Source organism: Hemiscyllium ocellatum, chromosome 26, assembly GCF_020745735.1.
Source record: "Hemiscyllium ocellatum isolate sHemOce1 chromosome 26, sHemOce1.pat.X.cur, whole genome shotgun sequence".
NCBI classification, from domain to species: Eukaryota; Metazoa; Chordata; class Chondrichthyes; order Orectolobiformes; family Hemiscylliidae; genus Hemiscyllium; species Hemiscyllium ocellatum.
The window spans coordinates 4,851,760-4,875,797 of record NC_083426.1 but is presented as its reverse complement, the minus strand read 5'-3'; the positions used below and the strand labels follow the sequence as shown (position 1 = coordinate 4,875,797).

Genomic DNA, 24,038 nt, shown 5'->3' with positions numbered 1-24,038 from the left:
TGAAGGCTTTGAGATTGAGTCATTAAGTATATTCAAGGCTGAGATTGACAGATTTTTAATCACTGAGGGAATCAAGAAAAGGGCATGAAAATGGAGTTGAGGATTATCGGATCAGCCATGATCTCATTAAATGACAGAGCAGATGCAATGGGCCAAATAGCCTGGGTCTGCACCAATGTCATTTGGTGTTTATAAATAAATGCAAATTGTTGTCATATTCCTGTGGGGATCAAATAGCTTTTTTTTTCCCCTGGGAAGTAGATCTGTTGCTGAAAACTCTATTGAGATCATGAGCACACATTCCATTGTCATGACACATAACCATAAATACTGCTTTAGATGAATATTTACTGCAAATATTCCAGTGTCTGATTATACTTTAAAGTTTCAGGCTTATTGACAGCCGGTGTACCTTCGGTTCCAGGGTGCTAGGACATATATTAATCTTCAATGGAGTCAGAGTGCCTTTTCTACAATGTGACCTTGTACTTAAATCTCTTGTTTGAGAGATTGACCTCACTGATAACATCTGGTTTCAAAAGCAAATCTGTACATAGGGGAACTGGTTAGAGAAACTCTGATTCTCCTCTCTGTAAAGAAATGTCTTTTGTTAATATGTAATTACTGAATCATTTAAACACTGGCATGTATTTGCATCTAACAAGTGGTGAGATTCCAGCTTCCACTCCCTTACTGAGATCCTAGAATGCAAAGACAACCCCTGATTTCTCTGCTTCTCACTAAGATCACCTTAAACCCCTTCCCCTGGCCCTAAACATCCTCTTTTCTACAAGTTGATGTGAGGAGCTTCTGGACTATTTCATTACAAAGATTGATACCATCCATCTAGTTGTATCTGCTGTTTCCCTTTCTGCCTTCTAGCCCACACACTTAACGTTCATCTTTCCTAACCTCCCCTTCACCCTGATCTGGCATTTTTCTCTAGTTTCTCTCTAATCACACCAAACCATCCTTTCTCATTTCAACTTGCTTGTGCGATCCAGTTCCTGCTCTTTACCTCACTTCCTGCAAACTGCTAGTCACCCAGTCACCCTTCCTGACCCTATGCTAATCTGAACTTTCTGTTCAGCTGCAAGTTCCCCCGTATACCCCGGTCAACCTCGAATAAAACGGGTTACAATTTCCACCAGTTAACCACTGATACCACCTTCAGCCTTTGTCTATCCTGCCAATTCCAATCCCTTCTCTAGCCACTGCCTCTAACTAACCGGGCATGGCAGGACTGGCCCTCTCATTCACACTGTGCACAGTTTTCTATCCTACATCCAGCACAAAGACTGACTACTTCCATCTCTGTAATGACACCCACCTCTTCATCTGTCCCAGTTTATCCATTGCCAATACCACAACCTATGCTTTGTCAACTACAGCTTTGTTGACCTCTTCAATGCATACTCCTAAAGCCATCCATTTTCCCACCTCTCTCTCTATTCCTTTAGGAAATCCAAGAGGACCCACCTCTTCTTTCAAGCTTTTGACCACTACTCCCAGCATCTCCTTTGAAGTTGGTTTTCAATGGAATCTCGTTTAAAGAAAATCTAAGCATTGCTGATTTTCCTACCAAATTGGATAACTTCACTTTTTTCCACATTATACTACATCTGCCATGTTCTTACCCACTCAGTCTTTTTAATCTTTCTACATCCTCCTCAACAATACTTCCACCTGGTTTTATCATCCACAAAGTTTAAAATATTCCTTTCAACCCCAACATCATTGTATATTATAAAAGGCTGAGACCCAAGTACTGATCCTTACTATACCCCACTTGTAACAACCCTTGTCACAACCTGCCAATCTGAGAGTAATCAGTTTATATCCACTGTTTTATATCCGTTAACCAATCCTCAATCCATGCCCATATATTGTGCCCCTCTGCCCCCATTCCATGTGTTCTGATTTTGCTTCTTAACCTGCACAGACCTTGTCAAAGATTTTCTGAAAACCCAAGTACACCATAATCCAGTGTTCCCCCTCCTTACCTAATTGACTGGTTGAGTCATCAAACTCATTAATGGGTTTTACAAAAGCAGTTTCCTTTTAATTCATTTTTATTTTGCCCAATTCTACTGTTATATTATGACAATTTAATCTCTCCTCGTCTTATATGCCAGCATTAGGCCCATCTCCCTCTAAACTCTTCCTATTCATATACCCAAACAGATGTCTTTTATATGTTAAGGAGAAAATTTGAGATTCCGTTCTCGGCGTCTCCTCCCCTCTGATCTCCAGTTCAAATCTCATTCTTCTCCCAGTTCTAGCATCTTGTACGTTTTCAATTTTACTTTGTCCATTGCTGACAGCAGTTCTCTTGGTTATAGGCAATAATGTACTTGTGAAGTGTAGCCATTTTAGTTACATAGGAAGTGCAGCAAGTCTGTCAAAGCAGCAACATGACAATGACTTGCTAACTTGTTTATTTTTGGGGAGTGCTGTATGAGGGATAAATATTAGCCCCGAACACCAAAAATGACTTCCCTGCTCTCCTTCAAAGATATGCCATGAGGTTTTTTTTTTGTGTTCACCTGAGGAGGTAGAGAGAGACTGCCTCACCTAAAAGACAGCACTTTGAATAATGCAACACTCCCACGCTATCGTTCTGTGTCCAGGTCTCTGGTGTGGCATTTGAACTCACAGTCATAGCTAATACCTAAAAATAAATGTAATCTTGGAATTGAGTGAACATAAGAATTCAGTAAGAAAGCTTTTTTTTATTTAAACCTCCCACACATTACCTCATGCACTATTTGGACACATCCTTTCTCCTGTGTCATGCTTGAACAAATCAAGGAATCTTGATATGTTTGTTATTTGGGCCCCACCCTTTACCAAGACTGCAAAGTAAAACAGATGTTGTGTACTGTGTTTCTAGATATCCCCAGCTGCTCACTGACATAATGATGAATATGTTTCAAAATTCAATTTTAGAAATTGTTTGTTGAGCTCAATTTCATCAGTGCGTCATTGGACATCCAACTTGCACAAACACAGCTTCAGTATAAAAAGATCATGCTTCACCACATGCTGCTCTGATTGGAACCTCAAATTACATTCATAAAGGCCAACAACCTTTCACCCCTGACTTTACAAGAATCTATCTACCTTTTCTTTCAAATATTCCAAGATGTGCTTCCACTGTCTTTTTAGAAAGGGGGTTCCAAAGATTCACGACCTTTCTTTTATTTTCTTTGAAAGTTTAGATTAGCTTAGCTTCCCTACAGTGTGGAAACATGCCCTTGGCCCAAACAGTCCACACCGACCTTCCAAAGAGTAATCCACCCAGATCCATTTCCCTCTGATTAATGCACCTAACACTATGGGCAATTTAGCTTAATCAATCCACCTAAACTGCACATCTTTGGACTGTGGGAGGAAACCGGAGCACCCAGAGAAAAACCACGCAGACACAGGGAGAATGTGCAAACTCCACACAGTTCCCCGAGGCTGGAATTGAACCCGGGTCCCTGGCACTGTGAGGCAGCAGTACTAGCCACTGTGCCACCTCTTAATACTGACTTATTAATTATAAGTATAATGCGGAGAAAATGGCTTTGATTGTGGTCCGAGGGGGCACTGACATGATGGATTTGTTGGGCAACTGATGCTGGTGAAGGTCATTCAGGATATGATGTGATGAAATATCCAACCAAAGTTGGCAATTCCAGACTGCAAAGGTGTAATAACTGAGAGAACAGTCAAACTCTGCCTGTTGAATCTGCCCCCTCTTCATCTGGAGAACAGCAGAATAATGCAAAGAAATCTTCATTTAGCTGCTTTCATGCAAATGAATGTGATATTTTCCTCATTTCCTTCCTCTGTTCGCTGGAGCATAACTTTGGAGCATGAGCCTTTTCCTTGAATATTCATCACGACAAAGCATTTCTATTCAATGTCAGCAGAATATTCAACAGGACCAATGTAGCACCATTGACATATAAATGGATCAAGGAGACGGGCACAGCAGAGAGGTAGCAGAAGAATTGGACAGATAAAGAAAAGAATGCTTTCTTTCTATAACATTTCAAGGCATTATAAAATGCTTTACAATCACTGAAGAAATTGAAGTGTGGCTGCTGCTGTATGGGAAACACAGCAATCAATTCACACACAGTAAGCTCCTTCAAAACACCATCTTTGTGGCATTGATGGAGGGATAAATACTGGGCTCAGACACCAGAGGGTGGCTCCCCTTTCCTTCAAAATAGTGCGGTGAGATACCTGAGACAGCAGAAGGGACTTTTTTTAAATTTCAAAAATATACTTTATTCATAAAATAATTTGATGGTCTGTACAGTTGGTCATGCCATACATACGTAAACATTTACATACAGAGATCAGAATTTATCATTTTTATATACAGGTCTGTACATTTTTCAATCATATGCCCATATAATTAGCTGAGGCGTCAGCAGAGCCCAAATGACTGCGTTGGCCCCTTATTCTTCTTAGGCAGGCAGATGTTACACGGTGGTCTTTACCCACCGCGCCTTGGCGGCAGCTGCCCCAAGCTTCAACACGTCCCTCAACACGTAGTCCTGGACCTTGGAATGTGCCAGTCTGCAACACTCAGTCGGGGTCAACTCCTTCAGCTGGAAGATCAACAGGTTTCGGACCGCCCAGAGAGCGTCCTTCACCGAGTTGATGATCCTCCAGGCACAGTTGATGTTTGTCTCGGTGTGCGTCCCGGGGAACAGACCGTAGAGCACAGAGTCCCGTGTCATGGCACTGCTCGGGACGAACCTCAACAAACACCACTGCATTCCTCTCCAGACTTCTTCTGCGTAAGCACATTCCAGATGGAGGTGTGTGACAGTCTCGTCCGATCTCAGCCGCTTCGAAGGCATCGTGCGGTGCGGCTGAGAGTCCGGACGTGCATAAAGGATCTCACAGGCAGAGCCCTTCTCACCACCAGCCAAGCCATGTCTTGGTGCTTATTGGAAAGTTCTGGCAATGAGGCATTCTGCCAAATGGCTTTGACCATCTGCTCAGGAAACCGCTCAATAGGATCCCCCCCCTCCTTTTCCTGAAGGGTCTCGAGGACACTACATGCTGACCACTTCCTGATGGACTTGTGGTCAAACTTGTGTTTTTCTTCATAAACTTTTCCATGAAGGACAGGTGATACGGAACGGTCCAGCTACTCTGAGCGTTCCGCGGCAGCGAGGCCAGGCCCATCCTTCACAACACCGGGGGCAGGTAGACCCTCAGTACGTAGTGACACTTGGTGTTTGCGTACCAGGGATCCATGCACAGCTTGATGCAGCCACACACAAAGGTGGCCATCAGGGTGAGGGTGGCATTGGGTGTATTTTTTCCCCATTGCCCAGATCTTTGTACAGTGAGTCCCTTCAGACCCAGTCCATCTTTGACCTCCATATAAACTGGAAGATGGCCCGAGTGACTGTAACAGCACAGGTTCTGGGAATAGGCCAGACCTGTGCCACGTATAATAGCAATGACAGTGCCTCAGACCTGATGACCAGGTTTTTTCCCGCGATGGAGAGCGACCATTGCTTCCATCTGCCCAGTTTCTGCCTCACTTTGCTGATACGCTCCTCCCAGACTTGGCGCACGCCCCAGCCCCCACGAACCAAATACCCAGCACCTTCAGGTGGTCGGTCCTGACGGTGAAGGAGATCGAGGATTGGCCGGCCCAGTTCCTGAAGAGCATGGCCTCGCTCTTGCCTCAGTTTACCTTGGTCCCCGAGGCCCATTCGAACTGGTCACAAATGCACGTGTGTCTGTGCACGGACAGCAGATCCGAGCAGAAAACGGCAACGTCATCCATGTAGAGGGAGCCCTTAACCTGCAGGGCCCAGCTGCCAGGAATAGTCACCCCTCTCAGGCTCGCATCCTTCCTGATGGACTCGGCAAATGGCTCTATGCAGCACACAAACAAGGCAGGAGAGAGAGGGCAGCCCTGCCTGACTCCAGATCTGACTGGGAAGCTATCAGTTTCCCACCCATTGATTGAGACTGCACTGACAATGTTGGTGTAGAGCAGTCTGATCCAATTGCAGATTCCCTTCCCAAAGCCCATTTTGGAGAGAACATCTCTCATATACCTGTGTGATATCCTGGCAAAGGCTTTCTCCTGGTCCAGGCTGATCAGGCAGCCATCCAACCCTCTGTCCTGCACATAGGCGATCGTATCCCTGAGGAGTGCGAGACTCTCAGCGATCTTCCTGCCCGGTACAGCACAGGTTTGGTCAGGGTGGATCACTGACCCCAGAGCAGACCTGACCCGGTTGGTGATTACCTTTGACAGAATTTTGTAATCCGCATTCAACAGTGAGATTGGTCTCCAATTGTTGAGTTCCTCCCTCTCCCCCTTCCGCTTGTAGATGAGGGTGATGATGCCTTTCCTCATGAATTTACTCATGGTACCTGCCTGAAGCATAACGACATACACCTCCAGCAAGTCCTGGCCAATCAAGTTCCACAGAGCGGAATAGAGCTCGACTGGTAAGCCTTCGTTTGCGGGAGTTTTATTCTTTTCGAAGGACTCGAGGGCCTTGGTCAGCTCGACCAGAGATAGCGGCTGGTCCAGCCTCTCGCGTGTTCTGTCGTCTAAGACCTCTGTGATCGAGGACAGGAACGACTGGGAGGCCGTGCTGTCAGTCGGCTTCACGTCATACAGACTGGCATAGAAGGATTTACTGATCCTCATGACGTCAGCCTGACATGACGTCGCCGAGCCGTCTTCTTCCTTCAGGCTGCTGAGCACAGAGCTCTCTTTGTGCACCTTCTGGAAGAAGAAACGTGAGCACGTCTCGTCCTGCTCCACCAAGCAGACCCTGGACCGGAAGATTATCTTGGAAGCCTCCGAGGCAAAGAGCGAGGCTTGCTGGCCCTTCACCTCCTAGAGGTCCTCCGTGACATCGACCCCCAACATCTGCAGCAGGAGCAGGTTCTGCATACTTTCCTGGAGCTGGGACAGTTTTCCCCGCCTCTCTCTCACCTCCTGAACACCTTTGAGGATGAAGAACCTCTTGATGTTCCCTTTTACAGTCTCCCACCAGTCTGCTGGGGACTCAAAGAGGGGCTTCACGGTTCTCCAACCTGCGTAATCCCTCTTGAGCTCCTCGATGTTTCCCGGGGTCAATAGCTTAGTGTTCAGCTTCCACATTCCCTTACCCGCCCGCTGCTCGTCCTGTAAGTGACAGTCGGCCAGCAGGAGGCAGTGGTCAGAGAAGAACACCGGCTTGACGTCAGTAGATCTGACCGAGAGCGTTCGGGACACAAACAGGTAATCTGTCCTTGAACAGATAGACCCGTCTGCCCGTGACCAGGTGTATCTACGCTGCGCTTTGTCTGCAGGGGTGCTGAAGATGTCGTGCAGCTTGGCATCTTTTACCGTATCCATCAGGGCTCTGGATGTGGCGTCCAGTTTACTGTCCCCCCCCGCCGGATCATCCATCTGCATCAATGATACAGTTGAAGTCTCCGGCCAGAATGACCGGCCTGGACGTAGCCAGCAACAGTGGAAGCTGCTGCAGGACGGCCAACCGTTTACTCTTACCCACTGGGGCGTACACATTAATCAGTCTCAGGGGAGCATTCTTGTACGTAACGTCGGTGATGAGGAGGCGCCCGCCCACCACCTCTTTAACCTTGGAGATGGTGAAGTTGCTTCCTCGCAACAGGATACCCAGGCCGGAGGCGCGGCTATCGTTGCCCCCCGACCAAACTGACTGCCCATGGGCCCATAAGCTCGACCATCTCCTGTAGCTGCTGAGGTGCGATATCCCACACTCCTATAGAAACAGGAGGTCGGCTTTAACGCTGGCCAGGAAGGCCATCGTTGAAACACATCGCGTAGCTGATTTGATGCTACGCACATTGATGCTGGCAATTTTAAACCCCATTTTAACAGTTTACAAGGTTAACAGTGTCCATTTGCTGCTGGTCTTGCTCCTCTGGGGTAGCTGTGTGCATCCCCGTGGTGACGGCAAACTGCTGGACCATCCCAGGGCTGAGGTAGCTGTCCGGCTCCACGCTGGAGCCATTTCCCCGCTCTGGTGTCTTTGTGTTGAGCCCAGGGTCCGCACCGTCCAGTTCTCCATCTGACAGCGGGGCTGTCACAGGACCGCTGCTCCCAGTTACCTGGAGCTGTGGGTCGGTGGGTAACTCTTGGTTCTCACGGGTCGGGGGAGGCCTTTACCCATCCCCTCAGAGGGATCGTCTTTCCCTTCTTGGGTGGTGCTGCCCTCCTTTCTCCCCACGGCGCTCTGTCTCTTCCTCTGGTGGCGACCCTTCTTGCGCCCGTCCTCGCCATCGGAAGAGCTGCCTGTGTCTTCGACTTGCAGGTGTCACTTTCCCCTTCGCTGGGTGGCTTTGGGGCCCCCCGAGAGGTTTCCTCTTCCTGTTTTTGACTGTGATCCAATCCTCTGCCTCCTTTGATCCCTCCTCTTCCATTTCCTCCGTCTGCCTTGAAGGAGCTTGGATCGGCTGCTCCACTACTGCCTGCTCTTCCTTCTGGGTGCCTCCAGGCACCGTTCCTGTGCTATTTTGTGGTGCTTTTGTTGGTCCACAGCTCGTGTTGCCACCTCCGGCCATCTGTGCGTAGGTGGCGGTTCCTCGTCTTGGGCAGGCCTTGTACATGTGGCCCGCCTCTCCGCACAGGTTACAGTTCTTGGCCACCTTACATTCCTTGGTCGGGTGGCCTTCCTGCTTGCAGTTTCAGCATACGGTCACCTTACAATCCGCCGCCATGTGGCCTGACCTCCCGCAGGTTCGGCACACTTTCAGCTGCCCTGCGTATGTCAGGTAACCTCTGCTTCCTCCGATGGTGAAGCTGGAGGGTGGGTGGAGGATGTTCCCGCTGCCATCGACCCTCAGGGTTACCTTGACCTGTCTTTTACTGGTCCAGATCCCGAAAGGATCGACCACATCGGTGCTTTCTCCTTCGACCTGGACATACCTCTTCAAGAAGGTGAGAACATCTGCCGCTGGGACGTGAGGGTTGTACATTTGGATTGTAACAACCCGACTTCTCTGCGCAGGCAGCACACACAACGGGACCGCCAACAAGATGGAGAACAGAGGTTCCCCTTCCTTCTCCTTGAAGACCTTCAGGAGCTGCTCACAATGCTTCATGCTCCTGAAGGTCACGTCAAAGTAGCCTGCCCCAGGAAAATCCTGCAGGCAGTACACATCCGCTGCTGCAAATCCACAGCACTCCAGCAAAACCTTCTTCACAAACACCGTCCGATCGACCGATGTGTGCTCCTCCACCTTCTTCACAGTCACCCTGACTATGTTGCGAATGCCCTGGCCAGGCAGTACACGTCCGCTGCGGCAAACCCACAGCATCCCAACTGCACTTTCTTAATAAACAGCATGCGATCGACTGGTGTACGACCCTCTATTTTCTTCACAGTCACCCTGACTGTGTTTCGAATCCCCTATCCAGGGCTGCGAGCGGCTGCTGAGGCCATAGCTCTGAAGTTGGCTGGTACCTGAATTGGCATTAGGTGGAAGCCAGCATGAAGATCCACCAAGAGCAGGTCAGCACAACCAAACGATCCTCCATTGTCCAATCACAATCCAGCGATGATCTTCAGCAGCTTCAACGACTCGCGGCACGATCCCCGTGGTTTCTCCCCCGCCAGCACACGTCCACAGCGTCGAACCTGCAGCTCTCGAGCAGAGTCTCTTTCTCTGGTCCTCAGGAACTACACATATTCCGAGCCAAAAGGCCGAGAAGCGCCATCTACTTATTGTCCTGCCCTCTGTACCTCTGGCAGTACAGCATTCTCTCAGTCCTGCATTTAAATGTCAGCCTTCCTGTTTGTGTTCCAATCCCAGCAGTATAATTTTAACTCTGTTTTCCCATTCAAATACAAGAATGCAACCAATCAATTACAGCTGACATGTCGTTGAGTCATACAGCATGGAAACAGACCTCAGGTGAGTGCAAGATGATTAGGAGGATTTTCAGGGTGGGGCTTAGATCAGCAGTTCAGGAAGCGGGTTCATCTATTGCTACTGAGGAAGCAACCCAAGAGGGATGTACTGGGACTGGATGAAGATCAATAGCATGAGCTGGATTACAAAGGTAGAGGAGATTAGTGAAGGCTGCATATGGAGACACTTTAGATGGATTTATCAATGAGGATGTGTGCTTTGAATTCAATGTAGCGAAGGCATTACTGAGGTTTTGATGATAGGTGGCTGCGTCTTGGGGCTAATTTTAACTCTGTCCGAGTGAGGTGGTTCTATTTGGTTCAAATGGATGATGCAATAGAAAGATTTGCAGCTGAGGATGACATTTGTTGCATTTGCTAAACACACACACACACATATTCAAACACGCATACTCCTACATTATAGTAGGTACTACACTCCAAAAATACTGAACTCGCTAGTGAGGTGAGAGAGTGACAGCCTTTGACGTTAAGGCTGTATTCAACCAGTGAGGCGTCAAGGAGCCCCAGCAAAACTGGAATCAATGAGTATCGGGGTAAAATCTCCACTGGTTGGAGTCATACCTGGCACATAGGAAGCTGGTCGTGGTTGTCATTAGGTCAGAGTCGAGTGTATGGTGCTGGAAAAGCACAGCAGGTCAGACAACATCCAAGGAGCAGGAGAGTCAATCTTTCGGGCATAAGCCCTTATGTCAACTTTCCTGCTCCTTGGATCCTGCCTGACCTGCTGTGCTTTTTAGTGCCCAACTTTTTGATTCCGACTCTCCAGCATCTGCAGTCCTTATTTTCTCCTAGCTGTTGTAGGTCAGTCAGCTCAGCTCCAGGAGTCTCTGCAGGTAATGTCCTGGGCCCAACCATCTTGAGCTGCTTCTTCAATGGCCTTCCCTCCGTCATAACGTCAGAAGTGGATATGTTCACCAATGGTTCACAATATTCGGCATAATTCGCAACTCATCAGATGCTGAAGCAGATGATGTTCAAATGCAACAAGGTCTGGATAATATCTAGGCTTGGGCTGACAAGTGGCAAGTAACATTCATGCCACACAAATGCCTGGCTATGAGCATCTCCACCATCCCTTGACATTCAATGGTGTTACCATCACTGAATCCTCCACTAACAACATCCTAGGGGGTTATCATTGATCAGAAACTCAACTGGACTTGCTACATCAACATAGTGGGTGCAGAGGGTAGGAATACTGCAGCAAGTAACTCCCCTCCTGATTTCTCAAAGCTCGTCCAATATCTACAAGGTACAAGTCAAGAATGTGATAGAATACTCCCCACTCGCTTGGATGGGTGTGGCTCCAACAACACTCAAGAAGCTTAATACCATCCAGGATAAAGCAGGCCCCACTTGATTGGCACTACATCCACAAGCATCCAGTCCCTTCACAACTGAGACTGGGTAACAGTAGTGTGTACTATCAACCAGTTGCACTGCAAACATTCACCAAAGATGCTTCGACAGCACTTTCCAAATCCATGAACACTTCCATCTTGAACAACATGGACAGCAGATGTACGAGAACACCACCACCTTCAAGTTCCCCTCCAAGTCACTCACTATCCTGGCCTGGAAGTATATCACTGTCCCTTCACTGTCTCTGGATCAAAATCCTGGAATTCTCTCCCTATGGGCATTGTGGGTCAACCCATCACAGGTGGACTGCAGTGATTCAAGAAGGCAGCTCGCTACCACCACTTAATGGGCAACTAGGGATGGGCAATAAATGCAATCCCAGCCAACAACACCCACATCCCATAAATAAATTTTAAAAGACTTTGAAATATTTGTTGGTAATGAAAACAGTGAAATAAATGCAAAACACGATTTCTTCCAAACTTTCAACACTAAGATGAGCTGGGCTAACCTTTGGAAACTGCTCTGTGTCTGAGAGCCTAACTGTGGTGTGGATTAAGGGCTAGGTTAGTTTATGGGATTTAGGATCGGGGCTGAACATATTAACTGTGCTATGTGCTTTGAGTGACTGAAATTGAATATATTGAGTTGTGAAGATTGTTGTGGTACCAGGAGGCATGGGTTCAAGGTCACTTGCTTCAGGGATGTATCATATTATCTCTGAACATCTCTATAATTTGACTAGAAATATCTGTGTTGGAACATATGGTTTGCTTCCAGGCTGAACTGGGGTTAGGCTCGTTTAGTTGTTTTTCATTGACTGACTTATCACCGTCATGTGTAACTAAACTGTGTGCCTGAAGATGTGTTGTGCTGTGTAGGAGTTTTGAATACCGCTGAATTGGAATGTAATGACTAATTGTTTTCATCAATGTTATGTTTATCATCCAACTGAGTTGTGCTAGGTAATTTGGCTAAGTGACATTGTAAATCCGATAGTTAAGTATAAAATGATTTTGCTCTGAGTAGTTGTGATGTACAGTTGACGTTGGTTGGGTCTGGATTGTATTGTGTTGTTAGGGGTATTTGATTTGGATGGGTCTGGTTGGTATGGTTTAACTCTGTAGAGCCGTGTGTTTCAAGGATAGTATATTGGGCTTAATTATAGAATCATAGATCTCAGAAACAGACCCTTTGGTCTAATTCGTCCACACTGACCATGTTCCCAAACTAGTCCCACCTGCCTGTGCTTGGCCCACTTCCCTCCAAACCTTTTCTATTCATGAACTTATCCAAATGTCTTGTAAATATTGGAACTGAACCTGCGTCCACCACTTCCTCTGGCAGTTCATTCCACACACAAATCACTCTCTGTGTGAAATGTTGCCCCACATGTCCTTTTTAAAACTTTCTCCTTTCATCTTAAAAATATGCCCCCTTGTTTTGTACTCCTCCACCCTCGGGAAAAGACCCTTGTCATTCACCTTATAAAGGTACACAAAATCATGAGGTGTGTAGATAAGGTTACCTGTCAACCTCCTATGCTCTAGTGAAAAAAGTCCCAGCCTACTTTTATAACTCAAACTCTCCATTCCCAGCAATATCCTCTAAATCTTTTCTGAGTCTTCTGCAATTTAATAATACCCTTCTTATAACAGGACAGCCAGAACTGTACACAGTGCTGCAGAACAGGCCTCACCAATGTCCTGTACAATCTCAACATGACATCCCAACACCTATACTCAAAGGGCTGAGCAATGAAGGCAAGTACTATACTGAATACCTTCTTAACCACCCAGTCTACCGGGGATGCAAATTTCAAAGAATTATATATCTGAACACATAGATCTCTCTGTTCTACCACACTACCCAGGGCTCTACCATTAACTGTATAAGCCCTGCCCTTCTTTGTTTTACCAAAATGCAATATGTCACATTTATCTAAATTAGATTTCACCTGTCACTGCTCAGCCCTTTGACACAATTGATCAAGATTTCTTTGTAATCTTAGATAACCTTCATTGTCCACTATCTCATCAATTATCTGTCTATCCTGATATCTCAGATTGATAATATATTAGAAGACTATTCAGTCTGTCATACTTGTGTTGACCTAATTTATCCGATGTCCCTTCTATTCCCTATAGCGCTGTAATTATCTTCCCTTCAAGTATTTGGCAAATTCCCTTTTGAATGTAGATATTGGTCCTGCTTCTGCTCACCTTTCAGACAGTGCATCTCAGGTCACAACTCACTGTGCGAAGAATGTTTCCTTGTGTCACACCTTGTTTTTTTCTTTGCTAATCCCCTTAAATCTGTACCTCTGCTTTCCAAACCATCTGTCAGTGTAACGGGCTTCTCTTGATTAAGCTCAGATTTTGAACTTCTCAACCTCCTGTGCTCTAAGAAGAGCAGCACCAACTTCCCCAGTCATCTTACGTGATGCGAAATCCCTAATCCTCAGTATGATTCCAATAAATCTCCTCTGCATCCTCTCTAAGGCCTTGACATGCTTCCTGGATTATACACAATACCATAACTGAGGCCAAACCCAGTGTTTTTTTAATGCTTTACCATAACTTCCTTTGTGTTCTATTCCCTGTCAATAAACTTTCTCACTATCCTGCTTTTTCAAAGTTTCAAGTGCATACAGCCTCAGCTCTCTAAACCCCATTTAAAATTCTACCATTTGATTCTTCAAACCTGAATGTACCACTTCACATTTCTCTACGCTAATTTCCTTGGACAATGTGTCTGGCCATTTTATTTGTTCTTTTCTACCAGCTATAGGGGGAACAATAGTCTAGTGCTGTCATTACTGTTAATGCGGAGATCCAGGAATCTTGTCATGACAAGTGGTGGAATTTGAATTCAATAAAAATGTGGAAACAAAAAGTCTAATGACGACTGTGAACCTGTTGTCAACTGTTGTAAAAGCCCATTTGATTTGCAGATATCCTTTAGGGAAGAAAGCTGCCATCCTTATCTGGTCTGGCCTACATGTGACTACAGACCCACAGTAATGTGGTTAATTCTCAACTGCCCTTTAGGCAATAAACACTGGCCTTGCCAGTAACGCTCTCATCCTGTGAATAAATTTTTTAAAATCTGTATTTGGTAGGGTCATATTGTTGTACCTTTACTTTCATAGAATGTGAGATTTGCAGCAAGGTTAACATTGATAGCCATCTCTAACTGTCATTGTGAAAACTTATACAGCTAGGTATTGTAACAGTTTACTGTGCAGATAGGTTGGTAGAGCTGTCATATAAGATTTCAGGAAGATAATGATTCTGTGTCTGAAGCTGACTGTAACCACGATTAAGGAAATAAAAAGGACAAGTTGTCAAAAAGGGACTAAGAAAGCAGTGAAGAGGGCACCAGCAAAGGGGAGCAAATCAGGGAAGAAAGTTATTCCATTGACATTTACAAAGTGATGAAGCAGGTTGACGCCAACACTGGCATCTCTTCCAAGGTCATAAGTGTCATGAACTCACACTCTTCAGCGATACTTCTGAGTGCATCACAGGGGAGGTTTCCCACCTGGCCCATTACATGTGTACCACCATCAGTTCCCAGGAATCCAGCCCACAGTGCCCCTACTGCTGCCCAGGGAGCTGGCCAGGCATGCCATGGCCGAGGGCATAAAGGCTGTGATGAAGTACAGAAGCTCCAGGTGAAATACATTCTACTGACAAAAGCATACTGAACTTTGAGGTTGGATTTGATGATTCTGTACTGTGTTTTTGCAGTAGTACTTATTAGTGTGTGTTAGTGAAGATTAGAGTAGTCAGTTATTCAGTCAGTTACTGTCATGCTTTGTTTAAAAAGGATGCTGCTATCTTCAATGGAATGCTTCAATATTTCCCAGTTCTTGGTTGAATGATGCAGCACTCAGTGATATCCTGCACTTTGTTCTGTCCATGTTTCTGGTTCAACCACTACCACAAAATCATACCATCTGCCATTATCACGTGATTTTTTGGGGGAAATTGATTGCCACTTTGCCTGTATTGCAGCAGTGATTGCACTTCATAAAATTACTTCATTGGCTGTAATGACCTTTGGTTCATCCAGTGGTCATGAAAAGCTCTTTATAAATGCAACTTCATTCCTTCCTTTACTCAGTAGGTTTTATGGCAAGAGCTGCTGCACTGAATGGTGAACTGCAGTCAGTTTTGGCTGATATCCTAGATAAAAGCAAATTACTGTGGATGCTGGAATCTGAAATCAAAAGAGAAAATGCTGGAAAATCTCAGCAGGTCTGTCAGTATCTGTAAGGAGCGAAAAGAGCTGACATTTCAAGTCTAACTGACCCTTTGTCAAAGCTGCAGGATTTAAATCATAGAATGCTATTGAAGAGCAGAGGACTTCTGGTCCACTGAAAAATACTACTCTAAATCTGCACCAGCTTTACTTTCCAGAGGTCGCTCAGACTCCCACCACCCTCAAATGTTTCTTCAAATCTTGTTTAAACCTCCTATATTTAACTTTAAAATTGTGCCCACTCGTTATCGACCATTCAAACAAGAGACCCAGGTATTTTTGTATCCATCCAATCCATGCTCCTGAATATTAAATGCCTAAATCAGGTTCCCTCTCAGCCTTCTCTGCTCTGAAGAAAACAATCCAAAATTATGCAACCTCTCTTCATAGCTAAACTGCACCATCCCAGGCAACATCCTGGTGAAGTTCCTTCCACTCCCTTCAGTGCATTCATGTCCTTTAGTGTGGTGACCAGATCTGCACTCCAGTTGTGGCTGAACCAAAGATTTAATTAGCTCCTAGAATCCCTACAGTGCAGATAGAGATAATTTAGCCCATCAAATCTGCACTGACCTTCCTCACAGCACCCTTATAACCTTTCATTTACCATGGCTAATTCACCAAACCTGCACATCTTTTGACTGTGGGAGGAAGCATCCAGTAGAAACCCAGGAAGACAGAGACCATAGCAAACTCCATATAGATAGTCACCCAATGCTGGAATTGAACCCGGTCATTGAGGGAGCAGTGGTAACCACTGTACTGCCCCAACTTAGCTCCAACACAACCTCCCTGCTCTCATAATCTGTGTCTTGACTGATAAAGACAAGTATCCCAAATGCCTTGTTAACTACCCTATTAACCTGTCTTGCTGCCTTCATGGATTTGTACTCAAGCATCCCACGATCCCTTTATCCTCAGAGCTTCCTGGTGTCCTGTTATCCATTGAATGAATCAGCTTTGATCCATGCATCTGACCAAACTGTCTATATCTACAGGTAATACAATATCTTCTTCCTCACTGTTAAATTCCTGGCCAACCTTCGTGACATCTCCAAACCTACTTATTAACTCTCCCTCCAACCTCCCCAACGTAACCCACCAACTGGCTTCTCTATCATCTAAAAATATCACAAACAGTCAGGGTCCCAACACTGGTAATTATTAGATACACACAAACAACCTTCTACCACTACCCTCTGTCTTCTACCTCAAAGTCAATTTTGGATGCAACTTACCAAATTATTCTGGATCCTGTGTGTTTTTGTCTTATCAGTCTCCCATATGGAACCTTGTCAAAGGCCAATTGAAATCCATATAAACTACATCCCCTTCATTACCCTCACCTACATACCTGGGCACTTGTTTGAAATAGTCAATCAAATTTGTTCGGCATGACTTCCCTCTGTGATTTTGGTTCACTGACTTTCCCTGATTAAATTATGCCTCTGTAGACTCAGTGATCTGTAATTCCTTCATTTACTCCCCTGCCTTCTTGAAATGTGGAACCACACTGACCATCCTCCAGCCCATCCCAACATGGCCAAACATTTGTTATGGAGTCTCTAATTTCCTCCCTTTTCTCTCACAGCAGCTTGGTATACAATTTATCTGGTCCAAGGGATCTGTCCACTTTTAAGCTCACCAAAACACCCAATATCTTCTCCTACCTGATAGTAATCTGCTCAATAATCTCACAGTCCTACTTCCTGAATTCTGTACCAACATCTTCCTCCTCCAAAATGAAGACAGCTGCAAGGTACTTGTTTAATGCCTAACCCATGTCCTCCAGCTCCATGCACAGGTTGTCACCTTGATCCCAATGCTGTTTCCATTGATTGTCGTGCTCTTCCAGCACCACTGATCCAGAATCTGGTTTCCAGCATCTGCAGTCATTGTTTTTACCTCGTGGGATTCTACCTGCCAGTGTTTTCTCATACTTACAATTTGCTCTTTGATTTGCTTTCTTAAGTTTCCCTCTGCACTTTCTGTACTTCACAAGGATACCTGTTGATTTGCTCCTTTTGTGCCTGTAAAAGCCCCCCTTTTCCATAAAGCCATAAGAAATTGGAGCACTCGATGACTATGACTATTCAGTCCACCAAGTCTGCTCCACCCTTCGATTATGGCAGAGTTTTTCTTCAACTACATTCTCCTGCCCTCTCCCCATAACCATTGATCCATTTACAAATCAGTCCGGAATATTCTGAGACATCCAGGATTCTCTGGACTTGTCAATGTGGTGGTGTGTGGCTGCGCTCAGTGGCCATTGGATATGTCAGCGGTTATGTTACCAAGAACAGGGTGGGGGACTTGAAGTGCTCAATAGGCAGTGTTGCAATAGTTTCTGGATTAGTGGTGCTGGAAGAGCACAGCAGTTCAGACAGCATCCGAGGAGCAGTAAAATCGACGTTTCAGGCAAAAACCCTTCATCAGGAATACAGGTATTTATAGGAGAAAGTGAGGACAGCAGATGCCGGAGATAAAAGTCGAGAGTCTGGTACTGGAAAAGCACACAGGTCAGGCAACAGCCAAGGCCTCATTCGCGATGAAGGGCTCTTGCCCGAAACGTCGATTCTCCTGCTCCTTGGATACTGCCTGTCCTGTTGTGCTTTTCCAGCACCCCACTCTCGACTAGCTATTTATGGTGTACTCTGCGTAAGCAATGGGTAAAGCTCACTGGGCAGTGTTTTCTGGCAGGGGAATTGTTACAATGATCAAATTGGAGTGTTGCAGTGCTCACTGGCCTGGGGAGTGTTGCAGTGCTCAGTGGGGAGTTTCTGTAATGATCATTGGGGGGGTATTGCAGTGGTCTGGTCATTGGCCTGGAGATTTGTTGCAATGCTCATTGCCCTGGGGAGTTTCTGCAATGATCATTGGGGGGTATTGCGTTGCTCACTGGCCGAGGGAGTTGTTGCAATGGTCACTAGGGAGTATTGGAATGGTGACAGTGGCAGTGTCCTCCTCCCCGCCTCTGAGAGCCTGGTGCCTGCAGTACCGCTGCTGGGCTGTAGAGCGGCGCGCGTGAGCCAGTAGCTCCCATGATGCCGTGAGGCGGGGACGGCGCTCGCTTGAAGATGGCGGCGGCGGCGGCGGAGGAGCAGCTTTCGGACCGCGACAGGGTGAGCGGGCCTGGCAGCGGGCGTTCACTGACAGGGCGGGCCGTCCGTCTCTGATCACGCGATCGTTCCCCACGGCCGGCCGGCCGGGTCTGGAGTCCACCCCTGAATTTTGTCAGGGCCGTCAGTGGCTGCCAGTCCCGGGACCGGAGGCGCCGGGCTTGGGGGGGGGAACATCCCAGGGACAAGCTTCCCCCTTCGGGTAACCGAGAGACTCCCTCCCCCGCAGGGGAGTGAGGAGAAACCGAGGGACTGCCAGCCCCATGGGAGGGAGGGAGAAACTTCTCCTCCCCCGGGCGCGGGCTCTGAGAAGCCCCCGTCAGCCTGAGGCAATGGGGAGTGGAGCGATCCTCCCCCAGCCTCAGGGAATCTGGTTACTGCTCCAGCAGAGTTTACCACCTGTTCCTCCCCACCTCACTCACTCACTCCTCAAACATGTCAGATCGGATACTTAATCTTTGGCGTGTTGTAACGAGTTGGGAGTTAGCCTTTTGGGATCACGAGAAGAGGTCGGCGATGTTCACTGTTGCATCTTATCTCTCTTCCCCCCCACCCCGACATACAAACCTGTCCACTCCAAGTGGAAAGCGTGGAGCCTGATCAAGTTTGTGATTTCACTTATTGGTTGCACATGAAGCTGTAGTTTTGATTTTTTTTTGAGTGTGGAATTCTCTCAATTAACTTCTTCCTTGTTTGCAGTCTGTGAGCAACTTTTTGCAAGACTGGGCTTGCAACCTTATTGACATTTTGCAGGAGTGTTCTATTTGACACTTTAAGTGATGCAGCCAAACGTGCAGCAAATATAGATGATTAGCTAAGTTTGGTAAATGGACTAGTCATTGCCCTGGAGATTAGCTTTTGGTGCTTGTTTATTTTAATGCCCTCACCTGCTCTGTTAGCTTATACAAAATTTTGATTTTGTCACTTTTTATGTAACTTGGCAAACTTGGCTTGTGACTTCAAATGACGATGTATGAAGGGTTAGAATTCCCAAACTACATTCAAAATGAAATAAAAACAAAGTGCAGGGACAACTCAGCAGGTTTGGCAGTATTTGTGAAGAGAGAAACAGAGCTCATGTTTTGTTTCCAAACTGAAGTTAGACAAGACAGTAGGTGCAGGAGTAGGCCATTCTGCCCTTCGAGCCTGCACCACCATTCAATATGATCATGGCTGATCATCCTTAATCAGTATCCTGTTCCTGCTTATCTCCATAACCCTTGATTCCACAATCCTTGAGAGCTCTATCCAACTCTTTCTTAAATGAATCCAGAGACTGGGCCTCCACTGCCCTCTGGGGCAGAGCATCCCACACAGCCACCACTCTTTTTTATTAGATTACTTACAGTGTGGAAACAGGCCCTTCGGCCCAACAAGTCCACACCGACCCGCCGAAGCGACAACCCACCCATACCCCTACATATACCCCTTACCTAACACTACGGGCAATTTAGCATGGCCAATTCACCTGACCCGCACATCTTTGTGACTGTGGGAGGAAACCGGAGCACCCGGAGGAAACCCACGCAGACACGGGGAGAACGTGCAAACTCCACACAGTCAGTCGCCTGAGGCGGGAATTGAACCCAGGTCCCTGGCGCTGTGAGGCAGCAGTGCTAACCACTGTGCCACCGTGCCGCTCTCTGGGTGAAGAAGTTTCTCCTCATCTGTCCTAAATGGTCTACCCCGTATTTTTAAACTGTGTCCTCTGGTTTGGCACTCACCCATCAGTGGAAACATGTTGCCTGCCTCCAGAATGTACAATCCTTTAATAATCTTATATGTCTCAATCATATCCCTTCTCAGTCTTCTAAACTCAAGGGCATACAAGCCCAGTCGCTCCAGTCTTTCAGTGTAAGGTAATCCTGCCATTCCAGGAATTGACCTCGTGAACCTACGCTGCACTCCCTCAATAGCCAGAATGTCTTTCCTCAAATTTGGAGACCAGAACTGCACACAATACTCCTGCTGTGGTCTCACCAGGGCCCTGTACAGCTGCAGAAGGACCTCTTTGCTTCTATACTCAATCCCTCTTGCTATGAAGGCCAGCATGCGATGAGCCTTCTTCACTACTTGCTGTACCTGCATGCTTACCTTCATTGACTGGTGTACAAGAACACCCAGATCTCTCTGTACTGCCCCTTTACCTAAATTGATTCCATTTAGGTAGTAATCTGTCTTCCCGTTCTTGCCACCAAAGTGGATAACCACACATTTATCCACATTAGACTGTGTCCTCTGGTTCAGCATTCACCCATCAGCGAAAACATGTTTCCTGCCTTCAGAGTATCCAATCCTTTAATAATCTTATATGTCTCAATCATATCCCCTCTCAGTCTTCTAAACTCAAGGGTATACAAGCCCAGTCGCTCCAGTCTTTCAGTGTAACGTAATGACGAAGTGTCATTTCATACTTCCTTTCCAAACTTCAGTTTGGAAACAATTCATGCCAAAGATTAAGAATCAAATCTGACATATTTGAGAAGTAAGTGAGAACACTAGTCTCCCGAGGCTTGGTGGGGAGGAACAGGTGGTAAACTCCACTCGAGTAGTAACCAGATTCCCTGAGGCTGGGTGAGGATCGCTCGACACCTCTTGCCTCAGGCTGACGGGGGCTTCTCCGAGCTTGTGCCCTGTGGGAAAAGTTTCTCTGCCCTTCCCTTCCTCAAGTGTTATATCATACTTGAAATATAAACTTTTACTCTATCTCAGTGGCAAACCTGAGTTTCTCCAGCATTTTGTTTCTACTCGATTTTCAGCAGATGCAGTAATTTCCTTTTCACTTGTAGAGAGCTGTGTTAGTTTCTAGGACCAACAATCACAGTCTTAACCATTTGAGGCTGGAGCAAAACTTGAAAGTTCCATGTAGTGCCACCCTCCAGGTGAACTTTCAATATTACAGTGGAAGTCATTCTGCTAAGTCTCTCCTGAGTTTCACATTGTCATTTACTTGAGCTGTGTTTATATTGTTTACAAACTGATGTTGTTACCTAGAGATTTTCTTGGCTATTCTTGTAGCCACATTGTATGCTTTACATTAAAGGCATGAAGTAAATGCAGGTTATTCAATGTTAGTGCAATGAAACGATCCAGATATACACAGCATTTTTTTAAAATTGAAACAATAAACAACAGAGGCAAAATGTAATTTTTTAATGGAGCGTAGTTCCACAGGTTATAGCTGCTTTGACTGAACACAGTAAACTGTATAGCCAGAGATTGACACAAGTTGTTTGTGATCTGTAGTCTTGTAACTTGTGGGTGGCGGATTTTGAATTATTTTGGAGTTTCATATTCTTAAAATTTAGCACTTGGTTACTTCCTTGTCTTGTAAAATAGAACAATGACACTGAAACTGCAAACAGTAGGTGTGGTGTAGATTGGGGTGCACAAAGGAGGCATGTGAGCATGTCTAATTCATTTGGTTTTTGAAAATGAACAGCAGAAGGTTTGCAAAATCACTTTGAAAACTGAAAAAAATCAAAGTGCAAATGAAACGTTCCAATGCAAGGACCATGGTAGACCAGTGATTTTTGAACCGCTAACTCCACACTACTGCAATTAATAGGCCTTCAAAGTAATTTTGAGAATATTATTGAATGATAGCTGACAATTGAGGTGGAAAGTACACATTTTTTAAAAGGAGGTCACAACTGTTTGCTTGTTAATGAGAAACGTTTCAGTTATTGTCACAGTCAGTTACTCGACTTTTTTTTACTGTGGCTGTCGTTACTGTTTTTCAGTTGCAAAGTGCTCTCATGTTCCAGATTCTTTACATCTTGAAAATTTCCAATTTCTGATTGAATGAGGTCTATGATCAATGATCTCCTGGCTACCCTCCAATCTATGCTCTAATTTAATGTGTTTAACTGATACACTGCTTGCATTCGAGCTTTGAGTCCATCATCTCTGTTTATCTACATTGGCTCCAACCTCTAGAAGCCCTTGCATTTAAAAATTTTTGCCCTTTCATATCCCTCCACTACCTGTATCCTGCTCCCCAAAACAAAAAAAAAGTTACTAGCCACCTCCTGCCTTACAAGACTTGGTGAGTTCTACAATTCTCCAATTCTAGCCTCATTTCCAATTTCAATCTCCTCCTGTACCTGCTCCCTTCATGTGTAGCCCTTTGAAGATCCTTGAATGTTTTTGTTCTACTAAAGGCACTATATTATTGCAGTTTGTTGGCTCCCAGTGAGCTCCTTTAGCTGAAACTTGATGCTGTCTTGTTAAAGGACATTAAGATATCATTGTTGGCTGTGATCTGCTAAAGGCATCTCCATGAACACAGCATCTGTTGATCTTGGTTGGTGACCAGTTAAGCTTACGTTTGTTGATAGCACATGCATTTTGTATTTCAGCACAAATACAATTTGCTGAAAATGTTTTAAACCACCTTTTTACTGCTCTCATTTGAAGAGTCTGGTACATATTAAAGCTGGATGTTTATAGCCTTGGTTGCTAGAAGCGATTTCCTTATTAAGTTTAAGATTAGTTGTGTGATATCATAATTACTGTAAGTCACGAAGTGATGTAGCTGACAATTCTCTAGCCAGCATTTCCCTCTTTTACTCAGGTTTTTACTCCATTTCCTTTGTACTTACTTCTCCTCAAATGGAATCATAGAGCCCTACAATGTAGATAGAGACGATTTGGTCCATCAAGCCTGTGCTGACGGTCCAAACAGCATCCCACCCAGCCCCTGCCCCAGTTATCCTGCATTTTACCGTGTCTAATCCATTTGTCCTGGACATGACAGGGCAACTTAACACAGCCAATCCACCTAACCTGCATGCCTTTGGACTGTAAGAGTAAACTGGAGCATCTGGAGGTGGTCTTGTGCGGATTTGGGGAGAACATGCAAACTCTATGCAGTTACCCAGGCTGGAATTGAATCCACGTCTCTGGTATTGTGAGGCAGCAGTGCTTACACTGACCCACAGGGCTGCCCTCTTTATAAGTTTTGTTCAACTGCCCTAGAATGCCTTCGGGTATTTCAAATGCTGAATGTGTGATATGCATACCAGTTGAAAATTGAGTAGTTCTGCATCAATCATTCTGATGTGTACTTTATTATTTCATTCATGAATGTGGTTGCTGCTGGCTGGGCCAAAATGTATTGCTCATCCCAATTGTTTCACTCAAGGAACATTTTCTTCAACCACTGCGATCCATTTGGTGTATATAGACCCACAGGGTGGAAATTTGAGGATTTTGACCCAGTGACACTGAAAGAACAGCTGATATATTTCTCCGTCAGGATGGTGAGTGGCTTGGAGGGGAACTTGGTGTTCACATGTATTTATGGTCCTTGTCCTTGTAGATGGAAATGGTCATG

The 24,038-nt window shown here is 45.7% G+C and overlaps 1 protein-coding gene across 1 annotated transcript in view; it reads left to right on the top strand.

The window, feature by feature from the left end:
- Nucleotides 1-18,623: 18,623 nt before the first annotated feature.
- The window catches only part of capza1b (capping actin protein of muscle Z-line subunit alpha 1b), a 57,828-nt gene continuing 52,413 nt past the window's right edge, over nucleotides 18,624-24,038 (top strand). Inside the window, exon 1 of the mRNA XM_060845293.1 lies at nucleotides 18,624-18,703. Within this exon, the coding sequence (XP_060701276.1) occupies nucleotides 18,659-18,703 (45 nt within the window). The 5' untranslated portion in view covers nucleotides 18,624-18,658. The remainder of the gene's footprint in view (nucleotides 18,704-24,038) is intronic.